Source organism: Eubalaena glacialis, chromosome 2, assembly GCF_028564815.1.
Source record: "Eubalaena glacialis isolate mEubGla1 chromosome 2, mEubGla1.1.hap2.+ XY, whole genome shotgun sequence".
NCBI lineage: Eukaryota > Metazoa > Chordata > Mammalia > Artiodactyla > Balaenidae > Eubalaena > Eubalaena glacialis.
The window spans coordinates 36,656,728-36,684,202 of NC_083717.1; the positions used below are offsets into that span (position 1 = coordinate 36,656,728).

The 27,475-nt window shown below is 39.2% G+C and overlaps 1 protein-coding gene across 2 annotated transcripts in view; it reads left to right on the forward strand.

The window, feature by feature from the left end:
• The first annotated feature begins 3,577 nt into the window (after positions 1–3,577).
• BTBD1 (BTB domain containing 1) overlaps positions 3,578–27,475 on the forward strand; it is a 41,725-nt gene continuing 17,827 nt past the window's right edge. For both annotated transcript variants that reach the window (XM_061181737.1, XM_061181738.1), the window contains exons 1-4: positions 3,578–4,087; positions 14,425–14,581; positions 18,560–18,665; positions 23,866–24,063. In XM_061181737.1, coding sequence (XP_061037720.1) covers positions 3,675–4,087; positions 14,425–14,581; positions 18,560–18,665; positions 23,866–24,063 — 874 coding nt within the window. In that variant the 5' untranslated portion in view covers positions 3,578–3,674. The remainder of the gene's footprint in view (positions 4,088–14,424; positions 14,582–18,559; positions 18,666–23,865; positions 24,064–27,475) is intronic.

Below are 27,475 nucleotides of genomic sequence, written 5' to 3' on the forward strand. Positions count from 1 at the left end.
TACTGTTTTTCTGTTCTCTATGTTATTTATCAATGCTCTAATATTTATTATTTCCTTCTTTCTGCTAGCTTTGAGTTTAGTTTGTTCTTCCTTTTCTAGTTCCTTAACTTGTAAAGTTAGGTTGTTGATTTGAGATATTGCATGTTTTTTAACATAAGCATTTATAGCTGTAAATTTCCCCCTTAGCACTGTTTTTATTGCATCTCCTAAGTTTTGGTATATATATATATTTTAAATTAATGTATAGTTGATTTACAATGTTGTGTGGTATATTGTGGGGTTTTTTTAAGATTTTTTTTTTTTTGATGTGGACCATTTTTAAAGTCTTTATTGAATTTGTTACAATATTGCTTCTGCTTTATGTTTTGGTTTTTTGGCCACGAGGCATGTGGGATCTTAGCCCCCTGACCAGGGATTGAACCCACACCCCCTGCATTGGAAGGCGAAGTCCTAACTACTGGACCGCCAGGAAGTCCCTGGTATTTTGCATTTTCATTTTCATTTGTCTCTAAGTATTTTCTAATTTCTCTTGTGATTTCTTCTTTGGTCTATTGGTTGTTTAAAAGTATATTGTTTAGTTTCCAAAATTTTGTGAATTTCCCCATTTTCCCTTTGTTATTGATTTCTAACTTCATCTCTTTGTGATCAGAGAAGACATGTCCCATGTTCACTTGGGAAGAATGTGCATGCTGCTGTTGTTGAGTGGAGTGTTCTGCATATGTCTGTTAGATCTAGTTGGCTTATCAGGTTGTTAAAGTCCTCTGTTTCCTTACTCATCTTCTGTCTGGTTGTTCTATCCATTACTGTGAGTGGGATATTGATGTCTCCAACTATTACCGTAGAACCATCTATTTCTCCCTTCAATTCTGTCAGTTTTTGCTTCATAAGTTTTCAGCCATTATTTCTTCAAGTGTTCTCTCTGCCCCTTTGGCTCTCTCTTCTCCTTCTAGAAATCCCACAGTGTTGTCTCTTTTATGAGGGCCTATAGTTCTCTTAGGCTCTGTTTGCTTTTCTTCAATCTTTTTTCTTTCTGTTCTTTGCCTTGATGATTTCTATTATCTTATCTTTAAGTTTGCTGATTCTTTTTTTCTGCTTGCTCAAGTGTGCCCTTGAATTCTTCTAGCAAATTTTTCATTTCAGTTATTGTACTTTTCAGCTCTGGAATTTCTTTTTGGTTTCTTTTCAAGCTTCCTATCTCTTTATTGATACTTCTGTTTTGTTCACACATCATTTTCTTGATTTTCTCCACATTTTCTTAAGTTATCTGAGCATCTTTAAGATAGTTGTTTTAAAGTCTGTCTAGTATATCTGCCATTAGGTCTTTTTCAGGAACGGTTTCTGCTGATTTATTTTTTTCCTTTGAATGGGTCAAACTTTCCTATTTCTTTGTATGCCTTGTGATTTTTTTGTTGAACACTGGACATTTGAATCTAGTAATGTGGTAATTTTGCAAATCAGATTCTCCCTTTTCCCCAGCATTTGCTATTTTTTGCTATTTTTGTTGTTTTGATTACTGTAAAATCTGTCTATTTGCCAAGGATCAGCCTGAGATATAAACTTAAGGTCTTCTCAGGTCTTTTCTCAGCCTTTTGGGCATGTATGGTTACTTTCTAATTTTCCCCATGAATACGGTTGCTTTTTAATATACTAGTCTTTAATACCTGGCTCCCCAAAAGGTAAAAAGTGAAAATGAAGGATGGGGGTGGGGGGGGTGGGGGAGGGAAGGTGCTGGTCCTTTAAATCCCCAGGAAGTCACTTCAGCTAAAGCATCTTGCAACAATGGAGAGAGGTACTACAACAACAATAGCTGCCCCCTCTTTGTCTGTACATTTGTGTTCAGAAGCAGAAATCAGAGCACAGATCCCCAATGTTTGGAGGATAGGTGACTTTTTGCCCTCCCTGGCTCCTACAAGCTGTTGACTGAAAAAAAAATGCACAACGTGAGAGTTGTGAGTTAAGTTTTATTTGGGGCAAAATGAGGACTATAGCCTGGGAGACAGCATTTCAGATAGCTCTGAGAAACTGCTCCAAAGAGTGGGGAGGTCAGTATATATGTGATTTTGGTGAAGGGGGAGTACATGCAATCAAGCACATATTTTTTGCAGTTTTCTGCTAGTCTTGTGAAGGTTACTGCTAGTCACAAGGAGCAGACATCACCGTAAAGGATTTTAGTGCTTTTCTAGATATGAGGAGATACAAGAATTGCAAGAATTGGACTCCTGAAAATATCTAACTATCCGAAGACCTGTTCTGCCAGTTTTTCCCAGAGCACAGAGTGCCTCATTCCTGATCTCCACCCTGAACTCCTTTCAGGGGGTGTTGAAGGTCAGCAGCTGCAGTGGCTCATAATTTGATCCTTATAGAGGTAGATGGCAAGTGCCAATTTGTAGGTGACAAAGCTGTGTGCAAGCTGCTCCAGGAACACGTGTACTGCCATGCAGCTGGTGGTGAAGGATGGGTAGCTGCTACTGTGCAAAGAGCTGAAGTTGACCAAAATTAACAGCGATTTACTGTCCAAGTCTTCCCCTAGAAGTTACCAGCCTTCAACAGAGTCCAGAGTTCCAAAATAAGTACATCAGACAGATTCAGCTAGTGGAATTGTTATTTAGGTGGGGAGTCAGATTCCTGGTGCCTCCTACTCTGCCATCTTCCCAGATCCTCTATTTCACTTATTTTCATTGTTTTCATTTTGGTAAACAACTGCTTTTGGCTATGCTCTAGCCTTGAGCTCAACTTTTGTGTTCCACAAGTTTTGATAACACAGTGTCTTCATTTTTTTTGCTATTAAATTATGACTTTATTGTCCCGTACCAGATAATGCAGCCTATACTACTTGTATTATTTTTGCTTTGGTACCTTTGAGGGTTTTTTTGAGATTTAAAATACGGTTAATTTTTGGTAATGGGTTAAAATACATTTAAAAAAATGCCTGAGTCCACACAGATACCACAATTAGAGACAGAACAGGAAGAAGGAGGAAAGGGAAGGCTGTTAGATGCAGAGGGTCTCCAAGCTGTGCTCCAGGGATTACCACAGGAGCACCGGCCCTCTGGAGCGGGGAGGGGAGGGGTCTACGTGGAATCAGGTCCAGTGACTTCCTGGGGATTTAAAGGACCAGCACCTTCCCTCCCCCACTGGGGGAGGGAGCTACGTGGAATCAGGTCGTCCCCTCCCACATGCTTTGCCGGCCATGCCCTCGGGCCCCCTCCACTTCCAGGCGTGCGACTCCTAGAAGGAGAGCCTAGGGACCTGTCCTAGATACACGTTGGGGGCGCTGCAGCTGGTGACGAGGGGCCTGAGGGAAGGGAGGGGCGAGAGCTTCGGGGCCCGCAGGTCTGAGGAGGCGCCCGCGCCGGGCCGCATGCAGCCCACCGAAGTCCCACCACCCGGAGCGCGGGGCTCGGGTGATCTCGGTGCGCCCAGGGCGGCCCAGACGCCGCAGGGGGGACCGTCCCCTCCAGGTCCGGCCTGGGCGGCCACGCGCGCCTCCGCCTCCCGGCCCAGCGGGGACGCGCGCAGGGCAGCTCGGGGCGGGGTCGGCCGAGGCGCGCGGCCTCCGGAAGCGCCTTTCCCGGAAGGTAGGGAGGCGGTGCCGGCCTCGGGGGGCGGCCTCGGCGATGGCGGGTGGGCGGCGGGAGCGCTGTTTCTAGCCCGCAGAGCCGCGCCGCTGGAGGATGGCCTCGCTCGGACCGGCAGCTACCGGCGAGCAGGTCCCGGGGGCTGAGGCGGAGCCCGGCGCCGCGGGGCCGCCGCCGCCACCGCCACCGCCGCCGCCGTCCTCTCTGGGGCCCCTGCTCCCCCTGCAGCGGGAGCCGCTGTACAACTGGCAGGCGACCAAGGCGTCGCTGAAGGAGCGCTTCGCGTTCCTCTTCAACTCGGAGCTGCTGAGCGATGTGCGCTTCGTGCTGGGCAAGGGCCGCGGCGGCGCCGCCGCCGCTGGGGGTCCGCAGCGCATCCCCGCCCACCGCTTCGTGCTGGCTGCCGGCAGCGCCGTCTTCGACGCCATGTTCAACGGCGGCATGGCCACCACGTCGGCCGAGATCGAGCTGCCCGACGTGGAGCCCGCCGCCTTCCTGGCGCTGCTGAGGTGAGCGGCGGGCGCCGAGCCGGCCTCCCCAACCCCGCGGTGTCCTTGGGCAAGGCTCTCCTTACCCTCCCGGCCTCAGCTTCCTCCCGAGTCTGTGATGCTCGGGAAGGGCGAAACCGAAATCTGTCGGCCGGGACGGCTGCCCGCCGGCTGTGAGAGTAAATATTAGTGTCTAGGGCCAATTAGCGTGCGTTTTCACGTTCCAGTAGCGGGTTGTTGCCCACGCTTGGGAATTAGAGAAGTGGTGAGGACAGAGTATGGGTCAGGTTGTTCTGATTGCCCACTTGCGACGTTTTAGGTTTTTGTTGGGGGAGAGGGATACTTGGGAAGTCTTGTAGACGAGATGACCTTTAAAATTTTTTTAAATTTATTTTTACTTTTATTTTATTTTATTTTTATGCTCTTACGCCTTTTTCATTCGTGTTAGTTGTCATGATCCAGGACAGTGAATATCAAAACAAGTAAGTTTGGCTTTAGCTACCTTTTGTTCCTGCAGACAAGGTTATGTTTGCTTAAAAACGGATCTCCCTTTCGATGTTGAGTTTGCTTTTTGATTATTTGAGGATAGAAGATTGACTTCTGATTAATTTTATTTAATGGAAGAGAGCTAATAGTTTGGCATTATTAGTTGTTATTCACGAAAGGCCATTTAGGAAGGTATAGGTATTGTTTTCTACAATTTTACAAATGGGACTGCGGCCCAGAGAAGTCAAGTAACTTGAAGAGGTAACAGAGCCAAGTCATACCAGAGGCCATGTGTGTTTCAATATACCAAGATGGTTTTAGCTGCTTGAGTAGAATGTATCATTAAAATAGCAGTCTTGGGTGGTACTGAGACAAAAACAGGTAGGTCAGTGGAACAGATAAATACTCCACAAAGGCTCACAGCTCTCAGGAAGATCAAGGAAATTGAATACAAAGTTAACACAACACAGGTAGAAAAGAAATACTAAAATCCCATTAATAAGTGGATAAAGACAGGATAGATAACTTAGGGAAAGAAAAAATAATAATTAAAAATGAATATTTAACTTCGATAGTAATTAAAGAAGTGCAAATTAGAAAGTGTAGTACTTTTCCTCTTCTATTAAACCCTCCAGTTTTTTTTTTAAGATAACATCTGGGGAGACCTCTTTGACAGAGGTGGTGGTAAAACAGTCTGGCACTGTAGATTGTTTTCCCCACAGGTAGGAAGTATTCAAGTACTGAAAATGTTCCCCACAAAAATATTTAAGGCAGGATTATTTATAGTAGTGAGGAGGTAGTCAAGCAGAGAGAATGGTTAGATAAACAGTGATAGGTGCATTTGATGGAATGTAGTGCAGCAAGTAAGTATGATGTTCATGAAGACTAGGTAATAATATTAATGTGGAAAATGTATATAATTAGCATTTGAAACTGTGCTCACTATGATTAAAAACTGGGAAAAGAAACAGCAAATGTATACTTAGAGAAAAGGAGAGAAGGAAATATACCAAAATGCTAACCAAAGTTGTGTTGGAATGGTAAGATGATGTTGACTTTCTTTTTCTCTTTGTTTCTCATATTTTTTGTAATTTAGTTCAATTACATTTATAAAGGGGGAAAAAACAACTCAAAAGCTAGGATCTAGATCATTTTGGTTTTTGGTTTGAAGTCAGCCAGGAGGATTGGTTATAGCTCATTTAGATTTTCTAAACTGGAAGTATTCTTTAATGAGCTGTTGGTCCACCTGCATTGTAATCACCTGGAGTACTTGTTAAATTTGTAGGTCTCTTCCTCCCTCCTTACAATATTGTAATGTTTGGAGGTGGGACCTTGAGAGCATATTTAATACTCTCCCTAAATACTGATACCTGAGAGCCACTGATCTAAAAATATTGTTGGGTAGCTTTTTCCTTTAAAAAATATTGAGATTGCTAGGATAAGAAAGTAGAGGGAAAATGCTGATTTCATATTTTCACTGAAGCTGTTGATTAGTCAATCCTTTCCCATCAATAGAAAATAAGTGAATTAATCTGAGTCCTTGAAATTTTCCTGTTTTCAGCATAGTCATGGTATTTGTCCTTCAGGTTCTAGTCATTGTTCTATTCTGAAAGTGATTTTTAAACTTAGGTTATTGGCTGGTTGTGAAGCATAGGTGCTGTACTTACCTATTATTGTGTGACAAAAAGATGTCTCAGAGTACTTGCTGAGGTGGAAAAGCAGGTTAGCTTGGGCATACTTTTATGTTTACAACTTGAATTAGTTAATATTACTTAAAGGCTTTTGAACTTGAGTTTGAAGCACTTTAAGAAACTGCTCATTTTGATCTGCCAGACCTTTAAGTGATGTTCTTTAGTTGCTCATTTGAGAAATACTGCCTCCCTTGTTATGGACTTCGTCTTCTTTCTCTATTATATCCACATATCCAGTCCTGTTCATTCCACCTATTTAGCAATCTCTTGAATCTTCTCTTTATCCCAAGCACCTTTACCATAGCTGAGCCACCTGCTGTAAAAATCTCCTCTTTTATTTCCCCACATGTACCCCTAATCCCTTCCGATCATTCTTTGTACAATAGCCGAGGTAACTTTATAATAATACAGACCTTATTATATTCTTTTCCTAGTTTAAACCCTCCCAATGACTCCTGATTGTTCTTAAAATAAATCCGAATCCTTAATGTGGTCTCTAAGGCCCTATCTGGTCTGAGACGTGTCTAAAAAAAAAAAAGAAAAAAGAAATACTGCCTCCCTGTGCCAGTCACTGTTTTAGATATTGGATACAGCAGTGAACGAGAAAAAGTCCCTGCCCTCGTGGAGCTTATAATCCAGTAGGGAGAAACAAAGATATAATGTCAAGTACTGGTAAGTACTTTAAGGAAAAATGATCAAGTCGTGAGGGAAGGAGCATTCTAAGCAAGGAAAAACATGTTTAAGGCCCCAGATTTCTCCTATTAGAGGAATTGCAAGAGTAAACCAGTGTGATTTGAGCAGATAGAATACAGGGGAAAGTGGTAGAAGATGAGGTCAAAAAGATAGGCTGGCCAGGATCATGCAGGGCTGTAGAGCCTGTGGAAGGACTTGGATTCCCTCTGGTGTATGGTGGGAAGCATTTGAACAGGGGAGCGATATGATCTGGTTTACATTTTTAAAAAACTCATTCTGGCAGTTGTTTGGAGATTAGACTGTGGAAGGAGTAAAATGAGTAGCAGGGAATTGAATAAAAGAGGCTTTTGCAGTAGTTCAGGCAAGAGCTGATGGTGGGTTATATATACCAGGGTGGTAGTGATGGACATGATGAGAAGTAGTCAAAATCTGGATATATTTTGAAGGTAGAACCAAGAAGATTTACCAGACATCCAAGGAGGGATATAAGAGCAGCCAGTTAGAAATATGAACCTGGAGTTTAGGGAAGAGCTTCTTGCTGAATGTAAATTTGAAAGTTAAGAGTAAATGGTATTTAAACCATGAGGCCAGATGAGATTACCTAGGGAAGGAATGTGTAATAGACTGTGAAGAGAAGGAGGTACAGGGATGAGCTCTGGGACCCTCCAGCAGGTAGAGATGTAGCAGAGGAGGAGGAGCATAGGATGAGACTGAGACACAGCTGTTAGTGGAATTAGAAGGGAAAGCAAGGAGCCCACTTGGTGTCCTGAAAGTCATGTTAAAAAAAGTGCTCCAATAAAGAGGGAATTGTTGACTATGTTAAATGCTGCTGAGAGTTGGGTAAAATGAGAACATTGAATTGATTATTGGTTTTGACAAAATGGAGGCTATTGATAGCCCTGGCAAGAATGATTTCAACAAAAGGATTAGAGTAGATTGGGGAGAAAATATGAAATGAGGAGCTGGAGACCACTAGTATAAATAATCCTCTCAGGGAGTTTTGTTGCCAAGAGGAACAGAGAAATGGAGCGGTGGCTGGAAGGAGACATGGGTTCCTCAGGTGACAACTATTCCTCAGGTTCTGTCTTCAGCTGTCTTCTTCCTTTCTCCCATTAACCCCTGGCACTACATACTCCCCCAGCTATATTGCCAAACTTGTACTCAGCCCGAACCCAATTTCCAGCTGGACAATCACAAACGAATGTCTAGTACCCGTACAGATGGACATGTCAACCGTAAAAATATCTAACACCTAATGAGTGCTTGCCACGTTCCGCTTACCGTTTGTTCCTAAGCACCTTGTGGAAACTCAAATTCCAGAACAGTCTTTGAGGCAGGCACGCTTATTAGGCCCTGTCTCAGTCAGCTTTTGCCACAATAATGCTATAAAGCACCCCAAAACTCAGGGGCTTAAAAAGAACAATCATTTATTCTTCCTTTGAATATTCTTGTTCTGTAGGTCAGTTGGGGATTGACTCAGGTGGGCTTGGCTCCAAGCTGTAGTTTGGTTCCAGTCTGTTCCATGTGTTTCTTATCCTGTTTGGACCAGTCTTGAAGATTCAGCCCCCTTCTCTTAATTTTTTCCAGCATTGCTTCAGACAGACCACTGCCTTTAGACTTAGCTCTCTCCATTCTTCACACTGTTAACAAAGTTATTTCTCTCACATGCAGACATTATCACGATTCCCCTGAATCTCTTAATGTCTTCTTTTTGCATACAGGATGCAGTTTAAACATTTCAGCAGGTATACAAGACCTTTATGATTTGATATCTATTCCCCTTCCTCTCCATCTGCTCAGTGCCCCGACTCTACTGATGGCCTTTCCCTTATTTTAATACTTGCCTTCTAAAGCCTCCTTGCCTTTGTACTTAGTCTTTCTGCCTAGAAGATTTCCACACTTAATTACCACCCTTCAGATATACTTCAGGCTTTATCTCCTCTATAAAACATCATTAATTTTGCACTCTGCCTCATCTAATCTCTTGTAGCAAGTTTTGTATCTATTGCTGTACAACAAACCGCTCCAACACTTAGCAGCTTAAACATGGTTTTATTATCTTTCAGGGTTGTGTGGGAGGTTCTTATAGCATATTCTTCAGGTCTCCCATGCAGTCATAGTCTGATAGCAGTTGGGGCTGGAGTCATCTGGAGGTTTGATTCAGACTGAGTTGGCTGAACCTTTTTCTCTCTTTCTCCATGTCTTCTCCAGCTGATCTTTCCAGCAGGGTAGCTTGACTTCTTGGATAACAGCAGCCCATGGCTCCAGAAAGCACAAAAGTAGGAGCTGTCAGGCATCCTCAAAGTTTAGGTCCCAGACTGGCATAGTGTTAACTTCTGCCACATTCTGTTAGTTAACGAGAGGCAAACAGGATTAGCCCAGATTCCTTATGGGACAGATCTATATAAGGGTATGGATAGTAGGAGGTGTGATTTATTGGTGCCATCTTTAGAGATTAGTTATCAAACCATGGCTAATGCATAATTGTGTTATAATTATGACATTACTTTTTAATCATTTTATTACCATACCATAAGCTTTCTATGGGCAGAGCTATCTCTCCCGTATTTGTATTTCTAGGACCTGTCTTAGTGTCTTGTTATTATATAGTCCCTCAATAAATGTTTTTGAGCAAAATGAAAGAATCAGTAGTGATACGCAGTTTCTTGTACATGATCTTGTGATTTTTCTAATTTAAAATGAAGTTTTTACCTTAGTCTTTTAATTTTTAAATTAGATTAAATGTAACCTAAGTTTTATCTTTTGGAAAGCCATTCATCTTCGGGGAGAAATCAGAAATAGTTTGATGACCTGTAATTATTTCTCTGTGCTCTTGTCCTTAGAGGTAGTGTATCAGAGCTGAAATGTTCACTTTAAAATACAAAGTATTGTGCTAATATTATGTTTAATTTTTAATTATATTTTGTAAACACTGGCTTACATAGTTTTTTTATTATAGCAGTTTTAGTAATTAAATAGAATGTAGAGAAAACATGTATGTATTGATAAAATATGAATCAAGATGATTCTTAGATTTTCAAGTAGCCTTTTTTCTTATTAGAAATGAAAATGGTTTCCCTATCAATGTTAGCTAGAAACCTGTACTGAATTGTCTAGTCAGCTAACATGTATTCATTAAAGCTTAGCCAGGTGCCCACGCTGTGTCCGATGCTGTAGGGAAGATATAGGGAAAAAATATAAGAAACACAGAGTTCCCTTTCTTATTGTTTATAGTCTAGTATTTATTTATAACTTGCATTGCTCCAAAAAGAATTTAAAATGTCTTACAAGAAACACAAGGATAAGAAATAAAACAGCCAAGATGAAGCCAATACAAAAATGCATGCTATAGGTACTCTACAAACTTAATTTTGATAATTTTAGCAACTATTACAAAAAGAGAAACCTGGCTAGTCAGTTACAATTCATAGTGTTTGTAGATTAAAAACAAACCAGCTGCTTAGGAGATGCACAACTCTGTCAGACGATAAGATCAGTTAAAAAAAAAAATTCCTGATGCAGTCCCCTCATAAAGAAGGCATTACTGGGACTTCCCTGGTGGTGCAGTGGTTAAGAATCCGCCTGCCAATGCAGGGGACACGGGTTCGAGCCCTGGTACAGGAAGATCGCACATGCCGTGGAGCAACTAAGCCCGTGTGCCACAACTACTGAGCCTGCGCTCTGGAGCCCGCGAGCAACAACTACGGAGCCCGTGCGCCCTAGAGCCCATGCTCTGCAATGAGAAGCCCACGCACCACAACGAAGAGTAGCCCCCGCTCGACGCAACTAGAGAAAAGCCTGCGCGCAGCAACGAAGACCCAACGCAGCCCAAAAACATAAATAAATGAAGGCATTACTGACATGAGTAGTATCCTCAATCTATGTCTTTAGATATAAATGTAGATGTTTCTTAAATATATTCGAGCCAAAGGTATATTACTGAGGTATAATTTCATAAAAGCAATTTGAATGGGGTTTTGGACCATATAGAATAGTCCAAAAACACAATTCTTTGGTTCCTGGAATGTTCTTCCTACCCTCTTTTCATCTTTTAGATCTCAGGTAGAAATTCTTGTAGGAAGCTTTTCCAGATCTCCCTGTCAGGGGCCCCACTTACAGATTCTTAAAGAACCATGTACTTCAACTTTGTGGAGCTGGTTTCCTTAAGTTTGAATCTACTCAAACAAATGGTAATAAAGGCCCCACATTTCAGCTCTATATTTTATAACTCTAGTAATTTTTGCTTGAAAAAAAATTAAGACAGATGTAAAGACTTCTTCCTATCTTGCCCTTAAAACAAAAACTTCCTAGGTGTCTAGTTTAAGAAGGGAACTGAGCATGATGTTAGCCTTCTCTCTGCCCCAGTTAAACTGTAAAGAAATACAAAAGAAAATAAATCCATTACAGTGAAGACAAAAAAAGGAGAGAGATTGGAAGCCAATGTAGAAAAGGAACAAGGCAGTTGGAAGTGTGTTGATGATGAAATGGAGTGGCCAAGTCTGGAGCCCAGAATCCAGAGCACGAGGAATTACAGTGGTGGTGGGAGCTGCCTTTCCTGGCTGAGCCCCAGCACGGCTCTAGGTGGAGAGTTGGTAGTGCAGAGGGTGAAAATGAGAAGGTAGGGTTAAAACATGGGCATTAATTTAAAGCCTGTTTATAGGCCATCCCCTCAAACCCCCTCTTGTATGCTAACTCCCGGTGACATCTGACAGGCTCCTCTTTAAATAAACTAGACAAACCACCTGGGGAGAACTAGGGTGCCGATTTGGTTTAGGGACTCCAGGGTAATGGCAAGGGGGGGGGTTGGTCTCTCTAACCTAAAGGCTGCTTTCCCACTCTAATGCAAGGTGCCAGTCAGCAAGCCTCCCACATGCACAGCTCCCAGCCACCCTTTCCATTTTGGAGAAGGTTTTAGCTGGAAAGCACTCCTATACTTACATAGCAGCAAAGAAAACTTACCAGCTACCAGGATATTCAACTGGAGATAATCATTAATCTTTTGACATATAAGGAAAATCAATATGAATGATAAAGACCAATAACAGCTGATCCTCAAGGAAATAGGTAATTCAGGGAACAGAAAGGAACTTTTAAAACTTGGAGACTTGAGAACATTTTTGCATCCATAAAAAGGAGACATAGTGCTGTGGAGTAAAAAAAAAAAAGGAACACTCAAGAAAGAAGCAAGAATTCTTAGAAATTTAAACATGTGATTGCTGGGGAGAAAAATAGAAGGGCTAGAAGACTGGCAAGGAAACCTTCTGAAATGCAGAGGAAAAGAGCAGAGAGAAACGAAGCAATATAAAAATAAACAGCTAACATTTACTGAGGCTAAGTATTTGTCAGGCATTATTCAAAACACTTTGTGTATTTTAACTGATATTAATCCTCACCAGAACATTATGAAGTAGATACTGTTATCCACATCTCTTTTCAGAGAGGAACACAATGATAACTCATTTAAAGTCACATAGCTATCAGGTGATGGAATAGGCTCAAACCCAAGCCATCTCTCCCTGAGTCCAGGCAAATTAAAACAGCCCTCACCTGACGGGCCTGATAGTCTAGCACTGAGAGCAACCAGAGGCCCAGAAATGGCGTGTTATGGTAGACAGCTCTTGCATTTCCTCAGCCTCTGTTTCCCCGTCTTTAAAATGCAGGTAGCAGCACCTACCTTCCTTGTGGGAGGATTAAATGAATTGGCATCTGTCAGATGGTAGCGACGCAACAAATGTTCATTTTCTCTCTCTCCTTTTTATTCATTCCCCTACCCCTGACTATAAGGGACTAAGTGGTATTTTCATTCCTTGTACTCATCACCAAGTGGCACATGACATTAAATGAGTATTATGAGGGTGATACAGATGGCTGACTTGAAAGGTTTTTGAAAAAATGTTTGAAAACAATGTAATCTTGAAAACCAGCAATCTTGACTTTTGAACCTGAGACATAGGGAAGTATGAGAATGCACAGCCTCCACTGGAGGTAGTTGTAAAGATAATGATATTATTAGAGGAATGCCAGCATTTGGTTAGGGTGGGATGTTAGAGGGATGTAACAGGCTAGAATTTCATCTTGGGTGGTGAGTCTGCCCACCAGAATAAAAGAAGAAATTGAAAAGCAGTGGATAGGGACATGAAATAGAACTTCCTTTCCTCACTTTACTGTATAGAGTGTTCTGAAAGATGTTAATGGGTTTTCTTTTTTTTTTTTTTTAATATATTTATTTATTTTTGGCTGCGTTGGATCTTCGTTGATGCGTGCGGGCTTTTTCTAGTTGCGGCAAGCAGGGGCTACTCTTCGTTGCAGTGTACAGGCTTCTCATTGCAGTGGCTTCTCTTGTTGCGGAGCACAGGCTCTAGGCTCGCAGGCTTCAGTAGTTGTGGCACGCAGGCTCAGTAGTTGTGGCGCACGGGCTTAGTTGCTACGTGGCATGTGGGAATCTCCTGGACCAGGGCTCGAACCTGTGTCCCCTGCATTGGCAGGTGGATTCTTAACCACTGCTCCACCAGGGAAGCCCCCTAATGGGTTTTCTTAAACTCTTATTTTACTACTTGGGTCCTGGGAATATAAGTGTAATAAGTGTTCTTTTTAAGTCTTTAGTATTGCTAAAATGAAATACTTGTTCTTAATGCCTTATTTCTCCAGCACCCTCAGCTATCCTGAGTGTAGCTGAGAACTGGGCAGTAAGCACAAAGGTCTCTGAGGAACCACAAAGGAGCCCTGAAGTGGATATGCAGAAGCTTCAGTACAGTTCAGCAAGAACTGCCCAGGCCTTCTCTGAGAATCTTATGCTTTATCTGCACTTCTAGGAATCTGATTTATCTAGTGACCTAGCAGTTAGAAGCAGCCAGCCGGGGTGGGGGGAGTGTGGGGGAGGAGGTATTGGTTTGATAGTATTTTGAAAGAAAGTTGGATCTAAATACTCAAAAGCACATAGCAATATGGGGTCATTTAATATACTATTAAACTGTTTTATTCCTCCAAAGCCCCAGTACTCTAGTCTTTGGTCATAATGCTAATTCTGGGATAACAAAGAAAGGTTAAAAGATGCCCAGAATAAGAAGACACCATTATCAGGAAATAAATGGATGTTTGACATTTAGAGATGTGAACTTAAGCCATCTGTAGATTTGCTTACATGAACATCCTTTGATGAAGGAGAGATAAATGAACCACTCATCCTAAGCTACTATAGGTGCTAAAAGACGTCTAAAAATTTGACTTGGAGACATGAAGATCCCATGATCTTCACTTAACTTTAGTCTCCTCTATAAATGGACACTGCCTACCTCTCAGGATTGAGTCAGAATAAAATGAGGTGATGTGTGTGCAAATGCCCTGTAGCCCTGGAAAGTTTGATGTACTTTTCAAGTTATTTTTCACTTTGCTCATTATCTTTTAAAATATTCCTCAGAGGTTTAACTCTGATGGATTGCTTATCTAAAACCCTACTGACCATCTCTGCAATTTCCACTTGTTTCCCAGATTTCTGTATTCAGATGAAGTTCAAATTGGCCCAGAAACAGTTATGACCACTCTTTATACTGCTAAGAAATATGCAGTCCCAGCCTTGGAAGCACATTGTGTGGAATTTCTCACCAAACATCTGAGGGCAGATAATGCCTTTATGTTACTTACTCAGGTAAGTAAATGTAGCTAAGGTATGTATCATTTAGCTTTAAAAATTGGGTACAACTATATATGAATATTTACTGTTTCCTGGAGAATTAGTCCTAGATTATTATTTTAAAGCATATAAAATCTTCTGGTATCATTCAGGGAAATACATCAGAGTCATATAATTTTAGAATAGAAAAGCAAATTAGAGTTAATATATTATATAATAGGTAAAGAAACTGAAGCCTTATATAAATAGGGCATTATGACTCAAAGTTATATAACTGTTTAGGATTGGAATTGAGGTTAGTATCCAGCATTGTTCCTGCTATGATTGAGAGTATGATAGCATGAAGCTTTCTGGACATCTTTGTTCTTGATTTGCGTTGCGTCTGAAATTAAGATTGAATATTTCAAGTCCAGAAAAGTTGTAAGATTTACTGTCTTCTATCTTTAAGCTTGCTGACCCACTTCTGGAGGAGTTAGAATTTAAGAATATCCTTACTTTGACATTTAAAAAAGTTTTCACTGAGTATACTATACATGCAGAAAAGTACACATATCATAAGTGTACAGTCTGATGAATGTTTACAAACTGAACACATCTATGGAACCATTAACCAGTCTTTAACTTATACTATTTAGCATCTGTTAAATGCCTGTAATCTGAGCTCCATACTTGAGATATAAATAAATTGTTGTTGTTCTTTTTAAACAGTGTTATGATACCCTTTTACAAATTTGTTTTCAAAATCCTAAACTAGTCTATATAACCCTGTGCTAGGGGTTGAATTGTGTCCCCCAGAATTCATGTGTTGAAATTTTAATCCCCAGTACCTCAGAATAAGACCTTTTGGGGAGATAGGGTCTTTACAGAGTTAAACAAGTTAAAATGAGGGGGGGAAAAGTCTAAGCTGATAATATAATCCTACTGAATATTAGTAATGGAAATAATCATGGCTGTTCCTTAGCTTAACCCTCTCATTTTCCAAATGAAAAATCTAAAACCTGGCTAGTTAACTACCTGCCCAAAGTCTCACAACAGGCTAGGTGGGGCCAGAGCCCAGAGCTCAAGTTTCCCAGTTCTACATCCATTTTGTCGTACCAAAAATGACTGATGGCATTTTTTTTTTAATCTTTGGCCATTAAGTATTTATAGTTATAGAAGAAAGAACATGCTGGTGTCACCTCTTCTTAGACATAATCACAGAACTCCATGTCTGTATATATTGTATGCCAGACACTAAGCTAGTCCCTTTGTATATATTATCACATTTACTCCTCATTACAGCTGTGCTGTTGTTTATTATTATTATCCCCATTTCAAAGATGAAGAAATGGAAGCGTAAAGAGGTAAATATCTTATATAACATGAGACAGCAAGTGGTAAAAGTGAGGTCTCAACCTTAAACCAGTAAGGTACGGTGATATCGATGATAATAATAGCAAAATGTATTGAGTGAGTATTGTGTGCCAGGTACCATTCTGAATACTTCATATGCATTAATTCATTTAATCTTCACAATAACTTTAGGAGATGTAGCTATTCTAGGTGAAGATTTTCTTATCATCCCCATTTTATAGACAAGGAAATTGAAGCACAGGGAGGTGAAATAACTTGACCAAGATTATATAACTAATAAGTGATGTCTCCCTGCATTTTTTTCCTCTTTTGAATTTGTGATGAAAATCTAATAAAGAAGTTGATAGTCATAAGATTCTTTATTGTGTAAAGAATTTTGTTGTGTGTAGAGAGGGTCACTTAACTACTCTTCTTTTTTAAATTCAGTCATAAAATTTAGAAACCAATAGGACTTCCCTAGCGGTCCAATGGTTAAGACTCTGCGCTTCCACTCCAGGGGGCACGGGTTCATACCTGGTCGGGGAACAAAGATCCCGTATTCTGCGCGGTATGGCCAAAAGAAAAAAAAAATTTAGAAACCAGTAAATTAAACTTTGACAATTAAAATACGCTTTCTAGTTCAGGAGGCCGAGGTGGGGCCTGAGAGTCTGCATTTCTAACAGACTTTCAGATGATGTTGGTGCTTCTGGACTACACTTTGAGTAGCAAGGGTTAACAGATGTCATTGAGAAAAAGAAACTTTTCAGTGTCTTATTGGTCTTAGAACTCAGCATTACTCCAAAGTTTTCATGGTGGGGTCATGTGAATTAGCCCACAAATTGTCATGTGAACGTCTTGTTCCTGCCAAGTGAGTCATTTGAACTGAGCATGTTCATTTACTTGAGAGGACCTATGCTAGCTTCCCTCTAAAACAAAGAGCCAGTATACTGTACCAGCATAGATTACAGAGGGGAAAACACCCTCTGTGAAGTGATACAATCATTAAAAATAGTGCTATTTTATCAGGTAATGCCAGACTCAAACTAAATTTAGAGAAAATTTATTTTACTCTTAAGTAGCAGCAGTAGATTCTAAAGGAAACTTGATACTGTATCTGGGTGACTGAAATATTGCTACTCTGAATTAAATAATTTTTACCAAAAATTGTTTTTCCTAGAGTAAAATATCAATTTTTGCGTGAACACTAACTCACCTGTAAAAACTGAGTTGGCCAGTTAAAATATCTGCTGACATTAGAATTTTTAAAATGTACTATTTTTCATATTTTAAAAATACAAAAACTATGATCCTAGACTGGATCCCATGCTAGAAGGAACAGTGTTATAAAAAGCATTATTGGGTCAATTGAAAAAACTGAAATACAGACAGTAGACTTCTGTTTTGTCCATGCTATTAAATGTAAACAGAGCTGACCCTAGGCCAAAAGGAAAATTGGTCATTGGCACACCTATCATCATATCTCGTTTTTCAGTGTTATGGTTTTTTAAAAATTTCATTTCTCCTTTTTCAGTGTTACAGTTTTTAAAAAATTTCATTTGAGTTTGAACGCCCCCATTTTTAAACTTGTTTTTTTGAATTATAATATGCATCCTGATAAAGCACATATTGTAAGTTTGACTTCTGACTTCTTAAAACCTAGCTTAGCTTTGCTAAAATCATACAGTATACAGCTGATCCTTGAACAACACGGGTTTGAACGTTGTGGGTCCACTTATATGTGTAATTTTTTCAATAGTAAATACTATAGCACTGCATGATTAGTGGTTGGTTGAATCCAAGGATATGGAGGAACCTCGGATACAAAGGGCCAACTATAAGTTATATGTGGATTTTGACTGCACAGAGGGTCAGTACCCCTAACCCCCAAGTTGTTCAAGGGTCAGCTGTATACTCTTTTGCTCAATATATACAGTACCTTCTTTTGTTTACCATTAAGATTGTGGGATTCCTTCATATTGTTGTGTGTAGTTGTAGATCGTTCATTCTCATTATTGTGTAATATTCCATCACGTGAATTTACTTATTTACTCCTCTGTTGTCACGCCTAGTTTTTGCTTAGGTTCCCAGAACTTTCATGCTCTAAAATTCTTGTACTTTATTCTCTTCCCCCAATCAAAATAGGAAATGGAAAAAAAAAATCTAATCTGTTGGTACTGGTATGCTTGACAATTGATATTACCGTTCAGTGAAAAGATCTTAAGACTTGGACTTAAGTACTGGCTTTGGAGCATAACTAGCTAGATGTTACTAGGCAAGTCAGTATACCTCTCTGAGCCTCTGTTTCCTCATCTGGATAATGGGATAATGTCTGCCTTATCTAACCTAGAGTGTTTCATTAAGGATAAAATAAGTGATGTATAAGAAACAACGCAATGCATATATAGGCATATGAAAATAAAAATAACAGGGTTGTTAGTGGTAATATGAATTAATTGTTATCTCAGCAGGGCATTTGTGCTTTTAGCTTTTCTGATTGTGGAATGAAAAGTTTTAAGCACATATGGACATTATAATTGTATTTTAAGTATGTGTTTTTATATAATTAGCAATTATAATTGTTTACAGTATTAGCTTTGAATATATACAGCCTGAAAGTAAAATAACTATGAAAATAAAATAACTAGCTTTTTATATGTTTAGGCTCGATTATTTGATGAACCTCAGCTTGCTAGTCTTTGTCTAGACACAATAGACAAAAGCACGATGGATGCAATAAGTGCAGAAGGGTTTACTGATATTGATATAGGTAAGTTCACTGTGAATTAAAATGTTACCTTTTAAGTACAGTAATGCCTTACTAGTCAGCCTTGTTGGCAGACAAGCTGTTTTTAAATTAGTGGTTTTTCCAAGTGATTTAAGTCTACCTCTTTAAGAGTTTTGCTTTCTTTATTTTGCTAAAGTATTCCTAAAAGTCCTAACTACTTCATTGCCTTTTAAAAGATGTCAAATCAAACAAATATTCATTGAATGCTCACCATATGCACGGCATTATACTGGGGTCCTATAAGAAATACAAAGAAGGGTAAGATGTGAATTTTCTTAAGGAAACTATCATCTAATTGGAGAATCAGGGAACGAATATGTGAAAATTAAGATTTAAGACATTAAATAGAAGGGATGACATACGGCAAAATGTGACTTTCGCCTTTTCTGAACTAGCTACATAGAAAATAATTACTATGCAAATCCAGAACGTGAAGAGAGCACCTCACATTGGAGTGTTAGGAAAATCTTGACCCAGAAGGTTCTGACATGGGCCTTAGAGAATGGATAGCATTTGCATAATGAAGAGGGGAGGGCATTAGAGGCAAGTGGAACCGCACAAAGAAGTGTGTGTAGAGGAAAGGCAGTGCAAGGCAGGTGAAAGCCAGCTTGTGGAGGACAGTGCAGTGACAGGCTGAGGAGTTTGAATTTTGTCCTGTAGGAGAGCAGAGAGAGCTGATCCAGGCTTATGACTTAAAATATTATCACCATCATGAACCCATAATATCTATCTTTAATCTTGTCTTCTTCTGGGCTCCAAATTTATATACCCAACTATTTACTTGACATCTTCATTTGGAGATTTTATAGGCATTTCCAACAACACAGCTAAAAGAGAGCCATTGATTTCCCCCCAACTCCCTGTTAAATCTTTTCTGTTCCTTTCCAATTTTTTCTCATTCTTCCCTAATGGCACCACCATGCACAACTAAAAACCTAGAAGTTATTCTTGATTACTCTCTTTCTTTCATACCCCACATGCAGTTTATCAGCACATGCTCTCTGCTCTCCACTCAAAATGTATCCTGGGGGAATTCCCTGGCAGTCCAGTTGTTAGGACTCGGTGCTTTCACTGCCGGGGCCCAGGTTCAATCCCTGGTCGGGGAACTAAGATCCTGCAAGCAGCGCAGCACAGCCAAAAAAAAAAACAAAGGTATCCTGAATCTGACCATTTCTTACCATATCCATTGCTCCCACCTAGTCGAAGCCACTGTTCTCTCACCTGGATAACCTCTGTGGTCTCCTATTGTCTCCCTGCTTCCACTCACCCTTGCTTTCATACTGTCCATTCTCTACACAGCAGCAGATTGTATCACATCCTTGCTTCCAGTGTCTTCCCACTGCAGTTAGAATAAAATTCTAACTCCTTACAAAACTTACAAGATCCTATGTGGTCAAGCCTTGTATTAGTCAGGGTAGGCTAGGCTTGGCTGTGGTAACAAATAGACCCCAAAATGCAAGCTCAACACATTTGCACAAATAAACCCCCAAAATGCACACTGGCTCCAACACAATAGAAATTTTTTTCACACTCACGCAGCAGTCCAGGGCAGTGTTCCTGGCCAGTGAGTGGCTCTCTTCCATCTTGTGGCTCTGCCATTTCCTACAGCCTGCTTATTATCTGTATCTTGGTAGCACATGGGAAAATGCCTTGGCAAGGAAAATACCCACATCTTAAAAGCTTTGACCTTGAAATGGCACCCTCATTTTGCCTCTTATTTCATTGGACAGAATTCAGTCACCAGATCCCACCTAACTTAAGGGGAGGCTAGAAGATGCAGACTACTCACATCCCAGGAAGAAGAGAAAACAGAATTTTTATAAAGAGCTGGCAGTTAACTACCTGCCTCTGTCTGTAGCTGACCTTGTCTCCTACCATTCTGCTTCTCATTCACTATGTTCCATATCCACTGGCGACAGTTATTTCAGTGTTTTTGAGCCTTTGTATTTTCTATTCCTTCTGATAGGAATCCTTTTCCCCATGAATCTTTGTATGGCTACCTCCTTTTAATGATTCAGGTCTCAGGTTAAACAAGACCTGAGACGGGCCATCTCACGCCTACGTAAAGTACCACATTCCCCTAAACAATCCCTGTTTTGTTACTCTGATTTATTTTTCTCATAATATGTATCACTCTCTGAAAATCTTATCTTGGTCTTTGTCTGAATATGTATATATTGATTGTCTACCTCCTCCTTCTAGATTGTACACTCCTTAAAGGCAGAGACTTTGTCTTGTTTACCACTGTATCTCCAGCACTGAAAGTAGTAGAACATAGTATGTGTTCAGTTAATATTTGTTGACCAACTGGGCTGACTGGCTATGTCTAGAATGTTGCCTTTGCTTCACACCTTGGCTAGTTCTCACTCAGTCTTAATGTCTTGGCTCAAATTATAACTCTTTCTTAAGAACTGCTACTCTCCCCTCTTCCATGAAATTTAATATATTCCTGTTTCGATAACATCCCTTTCTTAGTTTGCCTGTCTGCTGCACATTACCTTGGGAAGGATTTGTGCTCTTCTTGCATTATCCTGAAGGGCAGGGACTAGATTTGGTTCCCCCCCCCAGCACCTGCACGTTGTGTGCTGTTGAATTTTTGTTGAGTTACTGGATGTTTGAGAGCCCTAAGCACTGCCCACGTTGGTAATGAAACATTGCTTAATCCTAGTTTCCTTCCCTTTAAGGAGCTATCAAGTGCTCCACTTCACTCTACTCTCATTTGAAATAATACTGCCTGCATCTGGATGACTCACTCCGAGAAGTTGTTTTGTAAATAGCTCCTCCATTAGGCATGCCATTGGATCCTGGGAATCTTGAAGTAGGTACCTTGCACAGGATGAAAACCCTATAAATATTTGTTGATTTGATTTGCAGTGGTTTGTATTAAAACCCAGTATTGTATGATGTTTGTAAATATCCTGTGTGTTTTTATGATCTTTATTAGGCTCTCAGCTGTCATTTCTTATTATAACACATCTGTCAATAGAGGACCTATGTGTTTTCACCTCATAGTCTAGTTTGTCGCAAATGTTAAAAATTGGGAATGAAAGAGAATTCTAGGATCTGAAAGAAAGACCTGGCTTCAGGAGCTTTTTTTTAATAGCTATTTTAGATTCTGGGGATGCTTTTTCTCCTCTGGCATTTGAATATGTGCTCCAGAGGGATATGCTTACCTTTTTCCAAGTAGAGAGATACTGTCTCTCTCTTGTAGGTTTTTGCCAAAGGAAAAAGATAATATGTCACATTGATAGAACAGAATTAATTTACATTATGCCAGGGGCAGTATAATGTGCTTGTTTTTTAGCCTTTAAGTTTCTATGTTTACCTTTACTGAAGTTTTTAGCGTACAAGGTAGAGAAATGTAGGTTCAAGGTTGTCTGTTTTTCTATTGAATGATTAAATATTATGGTCATGGTATATTCCTAATCCTGCAAGTATTGAGGTATGTTGACTTACATTCATTTATCTTTGAAAAGGTTTCCTGGGACCTTAGTTTATACTCATCTGCTCAGCTACAGGAGAAGGAAAAAGCTTGATTTTTTAAAAAATTATGTTTAACCTCTTCATTTTTAACATATTGTTGGGCCCCTTCTATGTTCCGGGGACTGTGATATCTTTGCTGTAATGATACCTATGTTTGTTATTAAACAAATATTTGGTTCTGGTATGAATGTGTAGACCATTGCATAGTAGAATTTTGTTTTTAATAAATTTTTCTTAGGTGTGTGTTTCTGGGCAATTTAATTATATTTTAATGTTTTCATTGATTTCTGGTCTACTGTCGTTTAAAAATAACTCAGCCTATTTTAATTTTGCCTATGATAAGAGGGAAAAGGATTCTGAGTGAGGGCCTGAGTTACGGTCATGACATTTATACTTGGATGTCAGATAGGGCTTTCAAACTTAATATGTCCAAAATTAAGCTTCAGATCTGCCCTCTCACCACCCCCCACCCTGCTTCCACGTAGTAGTCTTTCTCATCTCGGTTGATGCCACTGTCATCCCTCCATTGCTTAGACTATACACCTAGGAATTATCCTTTACTCAAGCTCTCTATCACCCCCTATATCCAATCTGTTAGGAAATCTCCAGTCTCCTTTCAGAGTATACCCTGAATCTGATCATTTTTCACCACTTCCGCCTGGTCCAGGCCACCATCACCTCTGACCTGGATCAGCGCAAGAGCCTCCTAATTGATCTTGTTTCCACTCTTGCCTCCATTACTGTCTCTTCTCATCACGGCTGCCAGGGTGGTCATTTTAGAACATAAAATGTCACAGCTCAGAACCCTCCAGGGGTTCCCTTTTTCACTCAAAGTAAAAGCCAGATGATCTACAGGGTGCTGCATGATTGCACCCCGCTTCCCACCATGTTTCTGGCCTCGTCACCTACTACTTTTCCCTCTTGCTCACTCTCCTCCAGCCACACTGACCTCCTGGCTATTCCTCAGGTATGCCAGGCACACTCTTATAAGAGAGCCTTTGCACTGGCCAGTCCTGGAGTGCTCTTTCTCTCGAGGTGTGTTTGGCCTACTGACCCCACCCCCCTCGACCTCCTTCAGGTCTTAACTCAAGTGAGGCCTATCCAAACTACCCTATTTTAAGCTGCATTTCTGATTCCCCTTACCCTGCTATCTTTTCCTACATTTATTATGTAACAGTATAATTTACTTATGTTTATTGAATGTTTCCCCCATTAGAATGTAAGCTCCATGAAGGCAAGGAATTTTTAACTTTTTGTTTAATGATGTATCCTCGGTGTCTAGAATAGTGCCTGGCACATTGTGAGTGGTTAATAAGAAATATTTGCTGAATGAATTGTAATCTGTAGACTTTATGAATTTGTTCATTACTGATTGGGAGCCTTTTTCTCTGACTTACTTATTATTCTTGTTCTGAATATTTGAGTTTGCTTGCTGAATGGCATGAATATATAAGGAGATACTGTATCTAAGCTTCCATGTATGGTAAGTAGTAAGTTGAATGTTAACCTTATAGTAATTTTTTAAAGAAAACTTTGCTGTTTAATTCCTTTAATTCTTTAATATTTTTAAGTGTAGAGTCTATAGTTTTAAGTATCCTATTTTTATTGAGATTTGAAAATTTTATATAAGCATGTTTGTCAGTATTTTGTTAAAGAGCAGAATATTCCTAATTTGACATATTTTTTATTTTACCTGTAGACACACTCTGTGCAGTTCTAGAAAGAGACACTCTTAGTATTAGAGAAAGTCGACTTTTTGGAGCTGTTGTACGGTGGGCAGAAGCAGAATGTCAAAGACAACAATTGCCTGTGACTTTTGGAAACAAACAGAAAGTTCTAGGGAAAGCACTGTCCTTGATCCGGTTCCCGCTGATGACCATTGAGGAGTTTGCAGCCGGTAAGGCTGTAACTTGTCTAAAATCTACTTGAAACTATCTTAATGGGCAGTCAGTCTCCCTGTGTGAGAGAGGAAAAGAAGCTGTTTATGTATGTGCATTTGTGTTTATAATTTCATTCAATTCTCCTAATAGCCCTTCAAGATAATATTGTAGGTTATATATTTATGTATTGTAAAATTATATATTTTTTATATCTTTTAAAATATTTTGTATATTATAAATATATAAAAATTATATGGTATTTTATAGGTTTAAAAACTGAACCTGAGAGAGGTTAAGTGCCTTACCTAAAGTTACAATGACAGATCTTTCTGACCCTTAGGGTTGATGCTTCTTAGTTCTATGACCAGGTCTTGTTTCCCATATCAACATTGAGTATCATCTGCTTTTAAGTCATGGCCAGATTGATTTAAAAGAAAAAAAAATCTCATAATGGTTTAAAATTATATTTCTTTATGTTAATTGGCCATTTGTATTTTTTCTTTTTTCTTTTTTTTTGAATTTTTAAATTTAATTTTATTTATTTTTTTATACAGCAGGTTCTTATTAGTCATCCACTTTATACACATCGGTGTATACATGTCAATCCCAATCGCCCAATTCACCGCACCACCACCACCACCCCCCCTGCCGCTTTCCACCCTTGGTGTCCATACGTTTGTTCTCTACATCTGTGTCTCTATTTCTGCCCTGCAAACCGGTTCATCTGTACCATTTTTCTAGGTTCCACATATATGTGTTACAAATACACGATATTTGTTTTCTCTTTCTGACTTACTCCACTCTGTATGACAGTCTCGAGATCCATCCACATCTCAACAAATGACCCAACTTACGGCTGAGTAATATTCCATTGTATATATGCACCACATCTTCTTTATCCATTCATCTGTCGATGGGCATTTAGGTTGCTTCCATGACCTGGCTATTGTAAAGAGTGCTGCAATGAACATTGGGGTGCATGTGTCTTTTTGAATTATGGTTTTCTCTGGGTATTCATGACTTTTATTCTTTTGGGGTATTCACATTTTTCTTTTTCATTTATTATATATATTCCAGTATTCTCACAAGTTGTTTTTGTTTTTGCTGGTCAGAATCAATGTTTGTTTTTTCTTTTTGCAAACTTTTTAAATTAAAATATAACATGTACATAATAAAGTGAACAAATAGAGTAAACACACCTATTTAACCACACATATCAATTTACAGTACATTACCATACCCCACTAGTCTCCATCATGCCCCTCCTAGTCCTTAATCTCCCTTCCGAAGGTGACTACTTTCTGGCTTCTGTAAATGAGTTTTGTCTGTTTCTAAACTTAATATAAAGGAAGTCCTACATTCAGCATGTGTTCTTTTGTGTGTGGCTTCTTTCTCTTAGCATTATGTCTGTTAGATTCATCTGTGTGGTTGTGTGTGGCAGTAGCTCATTCTTTTTCATTGCTGTGTAATCTGTTGTATGGATGTGCCATGATTTCTTTATCCATTTTACTGTTGGACATTTGGGTTGTTTGGGGCCATTAAGAACATTCTTATACCTCTCACTTGGTGTACATATGTGAACATTTCTGTTGAGCAGGTGGCAGTGCAATTGCAAAGTCATAGAGTGTACATATGTTCAGCGTTGGTAGATCCTACCAAATAGTTGCCCAGCGTAGTTGTAATAGTTCACACTCAACTGCCAAACTAAGAGAGTTGAGTTCATTTCAGTTGCCTCACATCCTCTCCATTATATGCATATAATCTGACAAAAGACTTGTATCCAGAATATATTATAGATACATATAATGTATATACTTATAGCTAATATCCCAGTCTGTGGATTGTCTTTTCATTATCTTAATGCTGTCTTGATAAATAGAAGGTCTTAATTTTAATGAATTAACTTATCAGTCTTTTCCTTTAAGGTGAAGGCTTTTTATGTCTTAAGAAATTTTGCCTGCCTCAGGGTCATGAAGATATTCTCTTAGGTTTTCTTCTAGGAACTTTATTGTTTTACATTTAACTTTTTGGTCTGTAATCCAGTTGGGTTTTTATTTTTTGTGGTGTTTTTTCCACACATGTGTATGGTGTGAGGTAGAGGTCAAGGTTGAATTTTTTTCCCCACGTGACTATGTATTAAAAACTATCCTTGCCCCCATACACAGCAGTGCTAACTTCGTTGTAAATCAGGTGACTGTATATGAATGAATCTATTTCTGGAATGTTTAGTCTGCTCTACTGTTATATTTGTGTATCCTTGAACCAATTCTGTGGAGTTTTCATTTCTGTAGTTTTAAACTGAATCTTGAAATCTGGTAGTGAAAATCCTCTAGCTTTGTTCTTCTGGATTACCTTGGCTATTCTTGGTCTTTTGTATTGATAGTTTCATATACATAAATGTTTTAATCAGCTTGTCAGTTTCCACCAAAAAAAGTCATGGGATTCTGATTGGAATTGCATTGAATCCATAGATTGGTGTGGAGATAATTGACATTTTTATAATATTGAGTCTTCCAATCAATGAACATTGATTTAAGTCCTTTTAAAATTTCTCTTAGTAATACTTTGAGTTTTCTGGTAGAGGTCTTGCATATTTTTTGGTAGGTTTATTCCTTATGTATTTTATTTCTTAAATGTTATTGCAATGATCAGTTTTTTAATTTCCATGTCCTAACTGATTGATTGCCAGTATATAGAAATACAGTTGATTTTTCCTGTATTGACCTTGTATCTAGTGATCTTGCTAAATTTATAAATTCTAATAATTATTTGTAGATCATTGTGCATAGTCTACATGTACAATCATGTGATCTGCAAACAATAATAATTCTATTTCTTCCTTTCTAATCCTTAGACATTTCTTTTTCTTGCCTTATTGTATGACCTAGGACCTTGAGCGTATTAAGAAGTATGGATAGTGAACATCCTTGCATTATTCTAGTCTTAGAAAGCTTTCAGTATTTCCCCCCAGAGTATGCTTGCTGTAAATTTTTTGTAGATACTCTTTATTGGATTAAGGAAGTTTCCTTCTATTACTAGTCTTCTAAGAGTTTTATCATGAATTTTACCAAATGTTTCTCTTCTTTTGAGATAATGATACAGTTTTCCCCTTTATTCTCTTAGTATAGCTTAATATAGCATTGATTGATTTTCCAAGTTAAAACTTTGGATTCCTTACATAAACCAGACTTGGTTGTCATGCATTATTCTTTTTATATATTACTAGATCCAATTTGCCAGATTTAAAAAATATTTTTAGGACTACTTCATGAGAGAAATTAGGCTATAATTTTTCCTTTCTTGTAATGAAATTGTCAGATTTTGATTATCAAGGTTATGCTGGTCTCATACAAAAGTTAAGAATATTTCTTTTTTCTGTATTCAAGAGTTTATGTAAAATTGGTGCTATTTTTCCTTAAATGTTTAGGG